This window comes from Hetaerina americana, unplaced genomic scaffold, assembly GCF_022747635.1.
Source record: "Hetaerina americana unplaced genomic scaffold, ioHetAmer1.1.p SCAF_2, whole genome shotgun sequence".
In the NCBI taxonomy this organism is placed as follows: domain Eukaryota; kingdom Metazoa; phylum Arthropoda; class Insecta; order Odonata; family Calopterygidae; genus Hetaerina; species Hetaerina americana.
Genome location: NW_027286763.1, coordinates 26,293,328 through 26,308,942, shown reverse-complemented (window position 1 = coordinate 26,308,942; position 15,615 = coordinate 26,293,328). Strand labels below are relative to the sequence as shown.

The following is a 15,615-nucleotide window of genomic DNA, read 5'->3' as shown; positions in this document are numbered from 1 at the left end:
TAGTTTTAAGACGGACACAATCTAAAGTGATGTGTCTTAATGTTTTTTTAATTTAATCAGAAGTCATAATGGAAAATCTGAGAATGTTTATGGGAAGGTTAATTTTATAATGAGCACCACAAGTGATAAATGGGATTAGAAAGTGACTACTTAGAGTTTAAAAAAAAATTATTTGTTTTATTTAGCTTCATCTTATGCATGAATGTACACTATACCTCATCACATTAACCGTGGACATGTTTCCACTGAAAAAGCATAATACATAATAGGATGCATTTTTCAAAAGGAATATATGAAAAATAACTTTCTATAAAAACTAAATAATTACCAACCCATTAATAATCTTTAGAATCTTAGACATGGAAAGCAGGATTTTAATTTAAAATGGTTTGGGAAAAAAATTGAAATGTTACCAGAACAAAATAAGCCTGCTTTCCCTTATCTAAAATGGTACTCTTCTGAAATCCAGTATATATCAAATTCAATGCCGACTCCCTTACAGAAAAACGCACCAGACAAGCAGAACATCCATTCCTCGTTAAATTCAAAGCACATTTAGTCCACTTCTAATAAAAATACTGGAAAAATTAAGCGTTGCCAAACATTTAATGCACATCAACCACTCAGTATCTTCTACAGACTGACATCCTTTAAACCTCTCCCCCCATTGCCTTAACCCTTACTAATGCATTTTCATCAACAAATGTAACCGCAGTTTCAATGCAGACCTGGGGCTCATTGTCTCCCCTCTATTTAAATTATCATTATGGATATAACCCATGTCAATCTTTCTTCCTCCCCTCACTTCCCAGCAATCTTTTGGGCAGTCATACGATAATCATTCTTTGCCTGATGAAGATGGCCTTGCCATCAAAACAGCATCATGTCACCCTTCTCTCTTTCCTTTCCTTTGATTCTTCCCTAAAAATACCTTCATCATTTCTCCTCCATACCTCCTCCTCCTCCTCCATACCTCCATCCGAACCACAGTCCTCCGTATCTCATTATCTCGTGACCTTCTACTATCTCTTGACACCTCCAACATGTAGTAAAAGTGTCTGTGTCCAGAATTGGTCTTACAGGGGCGAGTTGTCAAATTTCTCCAAGAAATTTCTGACTTTCTAAAAATGATTACAAGTATAGGGACACCACTCAAAGAATTAGTCACGTGACAATGTATAAATTTGTCAAACATTTCTGTATCTTGTGCCAAAAATTGCATCCCCAGCATTTTTTAATGACAAAGTAATGAAAGACACCAAAAAACAAATGGCCAAAAGCCTGGGAATCACTCAAAGCCAGAAATTCCGACTGCCAAATGAGAAATTTTTTTGTATATTTATCAAATTTGAAAATTTTATGGATGAGATAATGGAGCATTTCAGTGTAAAATAATCTTAGCAATTTTTTTAAGAATCCAATATTTCTATGGTATTTCTCTCCAAAGACCCTGGTATGTGGAAAGATGACAATGCATATAAGGATACATTGGAGTATTAAAAAATTTAAGTTGTCAATGACACTGCTGAAAAAGGAGCAAAATTCATGAAAGCATTTTTAAAGTTATTTACTAAAAATAAATCTCAAATACAATGTGGTTCAAAACTTGCCTCAGATTACTAATGTAATTTGCAGACTGCAATGGACAGGTTTTCCAAAGAGATATGAGTTAGTTGATTTAATTGGATTGTGCTTATGCTAAATTGAATTTATCAGAAAGAAGATTTACAATTTATTTGGCTGAGCAACTGGAGAGAATTTGTTTAAACTAAAGTAACTTTTTACTCAAAAAGTGTATCCTTTAAAGGTATAGGTACGTATTTCAATGTATTTGAAAGAAATATGTTACCAACCCTTGTCAATGTGATGTACTCTTGGAATAGAAACAAAATTCCATGCTTTTCTTGTCCTTCAAATTACTTTTATTTGATTTAGTGAATGTTGCTACTCATCTTTCAAATAATCTTTTAAGTTTATCGTACTTTAACCCTTTGCACTCGGGTGCTTTTTTCTCGATTGCCCTAGTCTACTCGGGACTCAATTTTTTAAATACCCCAAATTAGCTAAGCGTGGCACTAGAATGAAAAACTGGAGTTTCTTTTCATACAAACTTATTTATTTGGATTTTTTGACATAATTATTGATAACTTTATTGATAAACCATAATTTAAACTCTATAATTTTTCATGGTATGATATTTTTGGAAGCATTCACCAACCTGAAGACCTGGTTTACATTCACACGTCTCACAAATATATATCGTCTCTCTTCTTCCACCTTTGATTTTTCGGTTAGAGCAAACCGCAAAATCTTTATGTTTTTTGTTAGGGTGAGGTGTGATTATATGGAGTTTTCCATCGAAACGTTGCTCTATGTTTGTGGATGGTAATCTAACCCTGGTCGTTAGTGTACCATCTCGGAATTCTCCAAAGAGATTGTGTACTAGTTTCCTAACAAATTTCACATGCGAGATCGGTTTTTCATTTTTTCTTTGCTGGCATTCTTTATACAATATAAATGAATTTACAACACTGACCTGAAGCCCCCAGAAAAACAATTTACACCACAATTTTAGAGTTTTCCTCATGAAACAGCTGCTTTCTAATTCTTTGGAATACTTATCCATCGTGAGGAGGGGAAAATTGTTCAGAATGAGCAACTACTAGCTGGTAAAGCATTCATCCAAAGGGAAGGCATCTGTTGTAAGAGAACCCTCTGTCATTAGGGAAAACACCTGCGTTATGCTTCTAGAAACGTAAGTAAACCTCGGAGACTAAGATAAGGAAGGTTTTTTTACCACAGGAGGATGATGCAACCTCAAAAAAGCACGACTCCAGGAAAAGGCCTAAGGTTCGTTTACTATGAATATAATAGATCATATCTTGGACCCTCCTACTCAAGATTCCTGACTATGCAATAGATAGGAAAAGAGCAGGCAGAATGTTTGATGAGACAGCGGACACAAGGAAGAAAAGGAAATGAAAGAGTCAAAACTAGAAAGCAATGAACTAAGGATCAGCTGACTGAGGTAACTTTACATTCTGGCGATCTTTTTTCAGACACCAATAATCTCCATAAGACATTGCTTTACATTTAGCTGACTTCCAAGTAATGAAAAGCAAACAATACAAATGAAAAAGAACTTACAACACAGTAAATAGATAACAAAAAACATCTGCGTAGGAGGTGGCATCCTTTGGGAGACAGCATTTATGTCGACGACGACATCATGGGTCGATACTATTCATTTATAAAACCAGCCATGCTATTAATTAAGCTTTAACTTTTCTTTTCCTTTCATGCAGATGATTACAAGAAAAGTTTTTGGAAAAATAGACAAAAATCCCAATTCCCCTCGTGGTGAAACTCCGTGTCGAGTGTGGCTCGACATATGAGCTGCTGCCGTTGCTAACCGTGTCGAGTCACACTCGACATCCGAGTGCAAAAGGTTAACTTAAGTTATGGAAGTCATGAGTCACATTTAATCCAACAGTCTTAAAGAGTTCCTAGAAACCAACAATTCAATTCAAATTCCAAAGAAACTGCGGGAGATGCCGCAACAGTAACTTTTAACGGAGTCATCCGCTAATGTGCATTGAAATTCAATTCAAGGTTATCTACTTATTTATAGGTAGGTTTTGGACAGTTCCTAATGCCTACTTACTTCTGTGTAAAAGAAGAATTTCCTTTAATTGCCCTACATTAATTCCTTCCGTATTTCTTCATAACACCTGCCTCATGCTGCCAACATAGCCTACTCTCTTCCATCCTCTACCCGGCTTACTCAACTTTCTTTCTTCTATCATTGCCTTCCACGTACCAGTACCTATCTGTATTTCCTCCACCCAACCAATCTGCCCTCTAATAATTTCTCCCGGTCACTCCCTCTCTTCTCCCACCAATTTTTAAAATCTATTTAATTTAAAAAGAGTGTGTCTTCCACCCTGTCCAACTTATTTTCTCCATTCTCTGTCCCACTAACTTCTCAAAAGCCTCCAACATATGCTGATCCTATTGCCTCAAAGACCACATCTCACGTCCATAAAGGACTACGCTCCGTATTTAAGTCTTTTCTAATCTTTTCTTTGAATCTTTACTCAGTATTCTCATCATCAATTCTCTTCCTCCTGCAAATGCCTCTTTGCCAATGCAACTCTTTTCCTAATATTCCCTCTAAGATGCCCTTTTTCTCTAAAATACTTCCACTTTACTTTTGATTTTTCTTGAGATTAGTCCTCTTCTCTTACCTCATGCAGTTTTCCTGCAAATCACTCAATAATAACTACTGTTACTTGGATGTTTGAATCACTATTGCTTGATCATCTGCAATTCTAAATAACTTAATTAATCATCTCATCGCCCCCTTTTATTCTTAGCCCTTCCCGTGCTACCAAACTGCTGGCATTTCCTTTGCCATTATTTTTTAAAGTACCAACCATAATGGTGAGTCTCTCATTCCCACGTCTATCTCTGCCCGTCCCAATTCTCTCCCTGTTACCCTTACATATGCCATTTGATTCATATGTAAGTTTTGAATAAATTGTCTATCACTCTAGCCTGCTTCCATTTTCTATGCTATCAATAATATATTATCAGTTGTGATGATCTTCTCATTGAAACACAAACCCTGTATGCATTGGAACACCCGCTCACAAAACCCTATCCCCTCTGTCAGAACCCACTGCAATTTATTTGTGGAAGTTTTATGTAAAACTTAACTTCCACCAGCACATCAACAAAATTATGTGTAAGGTGATTGCTGTAGTTGGCCTTCTTTGGTGTCACACCACACACTGATATTCAGTATCCTCTTGCTCTCGGAACAGTGTATTTGGTTGTTTCCCCCAAATTACTGGTAACAAAATTGGTTAACTACCTGCCCCTCAATGTTAGAGTTACTCTACTCCCCTGTTTATTTAGGCTATTTAGCCCCCTATTAGTTTTCTCTTTATTGTCACATTCCATCTTTAATTTGTATTTTCATTATTCAATTACTTGTCCTTAGTTATGTTTTAATGTTATATTGATTATTTATTTATTGGACATGGCATTTTCCAATGTAAAATAGCCTTTTGTGACATTTTTGGTGGTCTTTGAATAAATAAATATTTCCATTACTCTGCCTACTCTACATGGTTGAATGTTTTCTTAAAAGCCATGAAGCAACCAAAGACATTATGATTAGATTCAATTTTCTTTTGTCCTGATGTTATTATCACTAAAATGACATCACCAGTTCCTTTCCCCTGTCTTAAGCCAAACTGATCTTTGCCTAAATTTTTATTTGCAATATTTTTTAACCTATATTCCTGGTTTGAGGGTAACATAAAGCGAGCAGCTGATAGAATATTACTAGTAGAAGTAAAAGTGGAACTGACAAACTTGGTCATTGTTCAGGTATAAATGCCACCAAGCAATATTTGGGAGGAAGGAGTCAATGGGGTTTACAATCAGTTGGAGAATATAATCGCGGATGATCCTAGAGGAAAATATTTTATAGTGATGGAATATTGGAACACAACAGTGGGTGAAGGAAAAGATGGTAGAGATGTGAGGAGTACAGTTTAGGAGCAACGAATGAACGTGGGGAGAAAGCAATAGTGTTCTGCAGGAGACAGAGGTTCATCATCTGAAATACATGGTTTAGGCAAGGCTATGCGGTTTTCCAGAAAGGGAAAGGTTAAGTTAAATATCAAAATAAGAGTTCATAAACTTGAGCAGGTGCAACAGTTTACTTATAATGTTCTTGACCAAAATGGTCAAAGTAAGGGGCATCATATGAAGAATTGTCTCCTCAAACTTTGACATGGGCCATTTTTATTGTATGGTGCAGATACATGTTTATTTAAGTAGAATGATAGGCATAGATTGGGGGCTTTTGAAATGTAGCTGGGGAGAAGGATGAAGAAGGTGAAGTGGAAGGAAAGGAAAAGAAACAGGGAAGTGCTTGGCATGATAGAGGAGGAGAGGGAAATGCTGGGAGAATTAAAAATAAGAGGCAGGAAAGATGAATGCAGAGCGTGTTAATTGGCAATGGGATGTTGAAGGCTGTGGTAGATAGGAGAATGTCAAAAAAACAAGTAAAGGAAGGAAATAGGATGAGGATGTTGGACAGAATGAACGGAGGAAAGAAGTATGCAGAGATGAAAAGGGACTTTATTGTAAAGTGGAATGGTAGGCTGTTTTGTTAAGATAGACAGTGGAATTTTCTCTGTACCATTTGGTAGCTTACGTCCATTTAAAACCTATTTTAATGGCTACCCATTAATTATTACCTGTAATAATAATTCATGGTTTGTACAATAATGAATAGAAGATTCATGATAGAGAACATTCTTAGAGTCATGAACTAACTTTGCTGAATTTGAAGTTAATTTTATTGTACTATAGCCCTCAAATACAGCTGATATACATTTTAATAGGTTGGGGATGGAAGTTGATTCAAGGAAATTGTCTGGCTCCATTTCTTCCTGGAAATTATTGCAAATAAGCTCAAAGAATTGCTCATTTCTATTTGGCTTCATCCCATGTAGTACTTTTTCTATCTCTTTATCTAGTACCCTTGAAACCAAGCCATCCTCATCTGTATTGCATTCTTTTTTATTTTTAAATTTGAGATCTTTACCTAAAGCTCCTCTACACATTCATTTCACCTTCCCTGAATTTCTTCTGACTTAATGAGTAACTTTCCTGTTTTTTATCTTATCGTAGGATTAGTTTTTCTCTTACCACATCCTGACAATTCTCTTATCTTCTCTTTTCTTCTTTCCCTGTATATGAAATGTCTCCTTTTCAGAACCTTGGCCCCATTAGTTTCCTGTCATAGTTTATTATTTAATGCTATCTATGTACATTCTTCTCCCCAATCCTTCTTTACATTCTTCCATTTTCTTCTTTCATTCATCCTCTTTAGCATCTCTCCCATGGCATCTTAATTCTGTTTATCTGTACCATTTCCATTACTTCCTTGACTACTCTCTCTATCTCTTTATTCAGATCCACCTACCTTTTGCAAAACATTTTCAGTCCCTTATCTTCATTTAGCATGTAGTGAACTTGGTTAATTTAGTCATTCACTAAAATTATGTCAATTCTAATAAGACAGGCATTCAATCATATCTAAGTTGTGAAAACATGTTTATTAACATGGAAATGTGCATATTAATTGCTACACCCAGGAATCATTCACCTGTTACAACCACTACTGTCATTTCAGTAAGGGCAAAAGTATTGATAATTCGAGCCTCAAAGTTGCATAGTTAGTTTACCGTGTTAAACCTATTTAAAACTACTTGATTGTTCTCAAATCAAAAATTTAATAAAAATGAAGAAAATCTGCTAGCCCAAACAAAAACTTCATGCAATTGTTATTCATAGTATAAGTGTAAAAGTCTCTATTATTAATTTCAAATGCTTTAGGATATTAGCTTTAAAGTACTCTTTAGTAAAACATGGTAAAATATGTTTCCAATGGCTCATATTATGCCATGAGTTATAGCCCTGTATTGTTTTAAATTAATGTGTGCCTGTAATCATTGCTGTATGTAGGTGCATGCATATTCCACTAATCAAAACTTCAGATGTTTTTCCAATTAGCAATGGCAAAAATAATTTATTACATCCATTTTGCCAAAATATGGCCATGTGTAGATTGTGTACTGTAACATTGGCTGTCAAGACACTTTCATAAGAAATTTTTATCGCACACGGCTGTCCTTGGCCAATGTTGTGGTCCTGCGGTTGCAGACTCTTGTTTTCCATTTTTTATTTTTCAATAAATCCCTGCTCTGCATAAGAATACTGGTATGAAAATTCCTAATTAAAATGACATTGCACAGTCCTTAGACAAAGTCAAGTTGAACAAAACATTTCAATCAACAAAAAACAGATTTCATTACAGCAGAAGAATAATGTGACCTTCATAAGAATAATTTTGTCATATGAATGAAGGAGTAAATTATGAATAAAAACTCAACTAAATGAAGGAATTAATTAGAAACTAAATGAACCAAGGATAATGATTGGTTTTTCGAATGGTTTCAGTTCTGATCTTAACAACCAACCAGCAGTCCGAAGGGTTTGAAGTTCTTTGTCCCTTCAACTGTGTAAAATACTTTTAACTTTTCATGGTGATTAGTTGAGGGATTGACATCAAGATTAGACCAATGAGCGCTGAGGATTTGATTTATTGTGCAAATATGTATCAGTTAACCAATTTAATAAATTCAAATGTAATATTGTCATTGAGATCTATGAGTAGGAGAATGTATAGTTTCATAATATTTTTCTCATTCCTTTTCTGTAATTACATGTGTGGTATAATAATAAATAAATGAATAAAAATTTATTGCAGCGATGATTTTGACTACTATTCAGGAGAAAGTTAATTTCATTATTAGGGGAAAAATTCATTGACAAAGAGGAAATTCTTATTAGAAGCTTCAAATTCAACTAAAATGCCATAATTTGTGTATCAGCATGTAGCCTTAGTCAATCCAAGTCATTAATACAAATAAAATGGCAGTCTAGCTGTAAGGAATCACCAAAAGTGTATAAGGAATAGAAAATCTTGTAATTGGATGAGAGGTTTAGGTTTTTACATTAAAAGGTAATAAAATATTTCAATGTTATCATATGGCCATTGTAAATACATTTAATATACAAATTTATTTGTGATAAAATTTACCCATCCATGTTGTAAGATTGAGTGGAAACAAGGTATATGCTCACTTCTGTATGTTTTTCATATGAGTAAGACTGGTCAAGCATCATTACAATCTTTCTTATGTTTTGAAAAAAGAATTGATTGGATGTTAGAAGTTAGATACATGCTAGGAAATATATTTTTTATTAAGCCTTAATTGTTAAAAGGGGTATATTTTTGACAGGAATGACCAACTTCACAAAGTGACATCTCCGACAATTAGTTTTGCTGTAACATTTTATTGTGATATGCTAGATGCCAGTTTGTTTTTCATTGCATACTGTTAATGCCAAATTTAGAAGCGCCTTCTGTTTTGATATGCCACCTTCTGCTGTTACCATGCATAACCTCTTATAGTGTCTTACCTCTTTCTTGTCCTTTTATTGTATTTATAAAGCTTGAAAAAGTAAGGGTTTTTCACTCAACTGCGGTTAAATGATTTTATCTTCTCCTGTTGGGATTTGTGCAGAAATTTAGCCACAGTTTCAGAGTATGGGAAATGCTTTAATGATTGAGACCTGATCTCTCTTGAGAATCTTAATTTATGTGATTATTAAAATGAATATGTGCGTAAAAATATTTTTTTTCTTTTTCTTGTAAAAATTACATAAAAGTTATTTACTTGCCTTTTCAAAAGATCATAATATTCCATATAATATAATTAAAACCAAACTTCCTCCTTGTATCACTATCCACCGTTGAAGTACTATCTTGGGCTATCATAGTGATTCAGCAAAATCCTTTGTACGGTGAAGGTTTTTAATGGGTCAGGCACTTTCTTCCGCATTCTTAGAGTTCTCTACTCTTTGATGTACTATTTTAAACTCTCTTTTTAACATTTTTATTCCTGGAAAATGTGATATTTCCAGTAACATTGTTTAATATATATTTATTGAAATGTAATAAACTTACCTGGCTATATCAAGGTTTTGCTGTATCAAATCCCTTGCTTTTGGGCTTTGTCATTGTATTTGTCTAAATGTTGTCGCCTTGCTTGCACCTCTCTCTTTACCCACCTTTATCTGACCCTGCTCCCCTCTTCTTGCTCAATGCACGACTCAGGACGAAAAACAGTTGATGGTAGCGCCACTGCCTTCTGGAATTACACCAATTCCGATGATGAAAGCAACACCAGTCCAGACTGCCCTAGTGGTGGCACTGATTGTGAGTAGCCCTCCTCAACTCACTCAGTCATTGTCATTTATTCACTCGCTCTTTCTCTCTCCTTATTTTCCTTATCACTCTGGGAAGGTTTCACTGCATTTTTGTCTAAGCTGCTTTGACACTATGTTTTGCCAGCATCAATTCTGGCTTCGTTTAGTCCTCTTAAAATTCAGTGCATACTCTCTTGAGGTGGCCATCTTTACAGGCAGAAGTCTTCAGCTTTTCTAAGAGGATGGCTGTTAATGCAAGTTTGTTATTTTTTCTTGGTTGAGAGTGCAAAAAGAAATAACAGCTTTACTAAAAACTTTGTATGGGTCCAAATAATGTGTTGTTCTATACTCAAGGAAAGGTATTATTAACATTTTTGGACTTTTTTGTTCACTGCCTGGAAAGATTGAACAGGTAAATGATGCTTGTAAAGACTTGTGGAGTAGAGTTTGAAGGCTAATTGGACTGGCATTGGATGTGTAAGGCTTATACACTGACACGTCATCAAAAATCACAAGCTGGTCTCGGATAGGGGATTAGATAATAAGTGCATGTGGTGATGCCTGCATTGACTCAGACATCTTTTTATGCAAATAGGTGGACGTGGAGCAAAGGAAACAGACTCAGGGAGTTCCACAACATTGAGTATTGAGAATGAGGTGATGAAACTCTTACCTGATAGTGGTGCTCCCAAGGGAAATTCCAACTCAGGAGATGGGCCAGACAGCGAACCAAAGCGAAGCCAAGGTGCCATACCAAAGAGACGCGGCCCAAGTACAACGTCCATCTCAGGTAATTGGATCTGCATTTGATTGGGGGCCAAAATTGGTGTGTCTTTCCTCGTTATGTGAGGATCCACTGTATTTTTTTGATTGACATAATAATTAACAATATTTGAAGGCCCACTTACAACGAAAGCAGTCCTAACTGGAAATAATCTCAGCTTCAAATAATTTCTACTCTACTGTTTCGTACTTGCTCCGTATATGCACTCCATATACCCTTGCTAATCCAGACCATATGGGGCCAAAGATTGTCTGGTTTAAGCATAATACAAATGAAGTAAGGATTCGACATAAGTAACAAACAGTATTTTTTGCCACTATTAATTTGCGCCCAATCATCAACAACTTTTAATGACTTTACTTCATGAGCAGGAAGTTTTAAATGTAAAAACATCCAATGTAAAGTTGGCAAAGTCCCAATTGAATGAAATACATTGCAGAATGTCCTCAGAAATTAGTTCATTTATTGTTAAATAACTTCAATCAACCAATGATATTGTGTTATTAGTTACATTAGCAAACTTAAGGGACTGCACAGCATGTAAGTAAGTTGTGCAAATGTAGAGTGTGTCATTTTTGATATAATGAGATATTTTTGGGGTGTATTTATGTTTGATAATTTTTTGTGAGGGAATGAGTATGTATAGCCATGGTCCATGCTGCTTCCGGGAGTTTCCTGGAACAACATGGAACATCAATCAGATAAATGTTGCTGAAGCCTTAAGATTATGTAAAGCCATGTTGGATAATAGACAAATTAAACCTTGAAAGGAATTTATTTAAGGAATCAGGGTTTTGCAGATGTGGCAGTTGTGGATAGAGATCATGGGATTGATTGTTTAGTGTGCTTAGGATGACAACTATCAAAGTGAGTATATTTATTTGTTTGTGGACCTGAAATGGACTCTTGTGTGGAAATTGATGTTGAAGCTGGAGATTTGGAAATCGAGAAAGGTGGTTTGAGTGGAGGAAATGGTGCCTGTGAAGGAAACAGAGGATGTTGTACTAAGGGAAGAGATAAAAGCATTAAGGTAGTCCAAACCGTGTTACCAAATGAGAAAAATAACATCTACGTATTTAAGCCAAAGTAAAGGTTTTGGGGTGTGGTGGAAGATAAAAATTTTCTTGTGGAGGCTATCTTAGAGACTGGCATAAGAAGGGCGGTTGATCCCACTTTCATTGGTGAAACTGATGAAAGGTAATAAAAACTAACATGCAACTCTGCACAACATCATGCATGACACTGAAATGGAAAAAATGTTGTTCAAATGTATTACAGTAAACCACGGCTCTGAATGACCATTACTGCCATTCTAGGTAGATATAATGCTGTAGATTCTGTGAATTATTCCCCATAAATAGTGCAACTTTTATAGCAACTTGTATGTAAACATTTTGTTCAAGTCATCGATGCTCAATGTTTAATCTCCAAACAAAGAAAAACTGGGTAGTAGAATTTGGAAAACTGTCAAAGTGACCACCTCCACAGTTCTAGTGTTAATTTATTTAGAAATTGCCCTTAAGGTTGATCCTCAGTTGCTGTAATTTCCCACCTGTAATTTCAATATCATATTTTCCTTTATTATGTCATAAAAATAATATGTTAAATATAATTTAAATAGGATTACTCTATTACCATACATTCTATTAAGGAACTGAAACTAGAAGGGAATTCCTAATCTCTTCTTATTGATGCTGATGAAATTTAACTGTTATTTCGTGTTTATTTTTTTGCTATGAATCATTGTTCATCAGTTATTTTTGAAATTGTATTTTAATGAATAACCTGAAGTATGTTCTGTATTTGAATTTCCTCTGTTCATGAATGTCCACCTAAACTCCTCTCCTCTCTAAGTCTCCTCTGTAATTGTCATCCCAAAAGGCCAGTTGCAGGAAAGCTTAGAAGATGCAAATGCTGGGGCCAGGGAATATCTGAAGCTTGCCAAAGATGTTCCAATGGAGGGCCTGGAATGTCTTGTGACAGCATCCCCATCCCTTCCCCACCAGCGTGCCGTTGTTACCATGCAGAGGAGACGCCAAAATTCGTCAAATCACCACCCTGGCAGCTGCCAGAATCACCATCATCACTCCAACTACTATGTCTCACACCCTGCCAGTATCACTGCCGTCAAAACCATCGTCATCCCCTTGACCAATCAGAGCAGCAACAACAGTAGCAGCAACAATGGCAACAGCAACAACACCAACAATAATAATGAGGCCTCATCATCGGGATCCAACAATGAGCTGAGTACTTTGCTGCCAGTGTCCTTGGGGACCCAGTCTTCAGCAGAAGGATCCAGTGACTTGGTTCGACAGAGCAGCACTGAGAGGAGAAGCAGTGGTGACCTTCGCAACACACGCTCAAGACACAGGCGACTGAAACGATCTGCACATGGTGGTGCCCTCAGGGCAGGCTCAGTAACCTCCAGGGGGAGCGTCAGTAGTAGGAGTGGCAGGGAGGATGTGTCCATCATCGGCCCCTCACTCTCCACCCTTGCCACAGCCGTTCCCATGAACCCCAAGGCTCATATTGCCACCTCGCATGATGACACCACCGAGGGTGCCATGCACACCTTCCAGGATGAGTTTGGAAACTGGCGGACTTACACCTTTGATGAACGAGGGACAGGCACGGCCTCAACCGTGTCAGCGTTCATTGAAGGGCGGCTGCTGCATTTCATGAACGATCCATCATGGTTTGAGGCACACTTCAGTGAATCGAGTGCTCCAGCGAGGAACGCTAAGTCATCCCAGTCTGTGTCGGCCACTACATCAGCCACTGCGATGGGCACAGATTCCCGCAGCAACTCCTCTGTATCCCTCAACTCAAGTCTAACTGTTGTGCTGGACAGTCCCGCAGCACGTGCCATGGGCCGTGGTGTGCCAGTGGCTAAAGTTGTTCCTACCCCGAGTGTTCCCTCCCCGTCCTTGGCAACTGGCATGTCCGGAAGCAATGGAGCCAGCAACCGACCCGTGGGCTGCATGTACATCTTTGAGTCAGGGCCTCCTCTTAGGTCCTCTTCTGTAGGTGGGGTGTTGAGGCCTTCCCGCAATCCCATGAATGTCTTCGCTGAGACTCTAAGGCAAGCGGTGACCGTCCATGGGAATGACAGTATTGTTGTTGGTTCTTCAGCTGTGGGTGTTGCAAATGGAGGGCGTTCCTTAAGTTCTCAGGCAGATACAGACACAGACATAACCATGTCTAGAAATCAGTTTAGGTTTGACCCGCCAGCGGCCTCATCTGCCCTTTCTTCTGGGATGCACCGTCGTCCAAAACATTTCTATCGCATGCGATTTCTGCCCTGTGTACATAGTGCTACTTTTAAAGTTCGCTTTGACCGTTTGGCATTGCTGGCACTGCTGGACCGTAATAAGACAAGGACTGAAGCTGCACTTTCAGCCATTCTGGCTGTGGGAGTTGCAGCACTGGGTTCAGCCCTATTGGCAAGAGGTCTGTTCGCCGACCTACTAGTCTTCCTGTTCTGCTTTGTGATGGCTGGGTGTCAGTATTCCCTCCTGAAGAGTGTTCAGCCTGATGCGGCATCACCCACTCATGGCCACAATCGAATCGTGGCCTTCAGTCGGCCTGTATACTTTTGTCTCTGTGCAAGTGTTGCTCTGTTGCTGGATGTTGGACTGGAAATGTCACACAATAGCCATAATCAGTTACCCTCATTTTACGGTTTTACTTTTACTGGGGCCGAGCTGATGAGAGTCTTTCGTGATGGTTTTGTGGTCTTCCTTTTATGCTTTCCAATCACCTTCAGCCTGGGTTTGCTCCCACAGACAGACACTTTCTGCATGTACCTTCTCGAGCAAATCGAGATGCATGTTTTTGGAGGTAATGCGGCTTCCAGCCTCTTGGCAGCCTTTCACTGCATTTTAAGATCCACTCTTGCTGTGGCCTTCTTGTATGGCTTTGCATTTGGGGCACTTTCCGAGCAAAAGGGTCCCCAGCATCTTTTGTTTTCCATTTTCTGTGGGCTGCTCGTTGCTACGGCATATCACCTTAGCCGAAGTGCTTCAGACCCATCTGTTGTCTGGAGCATTGTGAAAAATTTACTCTGGCCTGAGGAGGATGACTCTGAGAGTGGTTCAGAGGGTGTGCCCGATGAGGAGAGGCCTCAAAAGTGCACCAGTACCAATGGGCATAAAGAATCCAAAGATGAGGACAAGGAGGAGGCAGTCATTGATCGTTCAATGGGTGATGGACCTCCCATCGTGGTGCCCCCAATCTCAAGTAGTCCTCCCTTGCCAGCACAGGGCTCTGAGGAAGAGGATCCTGTTGACCCCCTGCCGTCCCGACTGAGGGCCACAGTTCACACTAGGCTGAGATCGGATCTTGTTGTGTGTGCCCTGACGGCCATTTTTGTCACTGGCATCCATGCCAGCACTGTGTTCTCCGCCCTCTCCCCTGAATTGGGGCCCGTCCTCTGGGCTGCAGCCTGTGCGTTGGGGTTGGCCCTCCACTACATCACGCCACAACTTCGGAAACAGCTGCCTTGGTTGTGCATCGCCCATCCCATCTGCCGTGCTGCCGAGCATGATCAGTTCGAGGTGGGAGTGGCAGCGAGGGTCATGTGGTTTGAGCGTGCCTACGTCCTCCTCTGCTTCCTGGAGAAGAATCTGCTCTACCCAGTGCTCTTCCTGGCGGCACTGACTGAGGATGCCTTCCCCCTGGTCACCAAGTGGGGACCTCTTGGGGGCCCTCTCATCATCACCATATGTGGCCTCAAGTGTTTCAGGCGTGCCTTCTCAGACCCTGCACCACAGCACTTGGTCCTTGCCTTTGCTGCATTACTCTTTCGTGTGGACTTTGCTTCAAATCCTGAGGGATCCACTTCTGAAACCTTTCTTGTCGACTATTTTATCACTGGGATTGCCTTCTCAAAAGCTCAGGAGCTTCTACTGAAGGCAAGTATATAGTATGTGTGAACTATTGATGAAATATATGCTGTAGTTTTTTTACTG

General features: G+C 38.6%; 1 protein-coding gene across 2 annotated transcripts in view; it reads left to right on the top strand.

Annotated features, from left to right (window-relative positions):
* Positions 1 to 15,615, top strand: part of LOC139687463 (pecanex-like protein 1) — a 44,882-nt gene that overhangs the window by 1,010 nt on the left and 28,257 nt on the right. Inside the window, exons 2-4 of one of the 2 annotated variants that reach the window (XM_071584634.1) lie at positions 9,767 to 9,868; positions 10,454 to 10,648; positions 12,524 to 15,558. In XM_071584634.1, coding sequence (XP_071440735.1) covers positions 9,767 to 9,868; positions 10,454 to 10,648; positions 12,524 to 15,558 — 3,332 coding nt within the window. The remainder of the gene's footprint in view (positions 1 to 9,766; positions 9,869 to 10,453; positions 10,649 to 12,523; positions 15,559 to 15,615) is intronic. The other variant, XM_071584635.1, reaches the window with a different exon arrangement.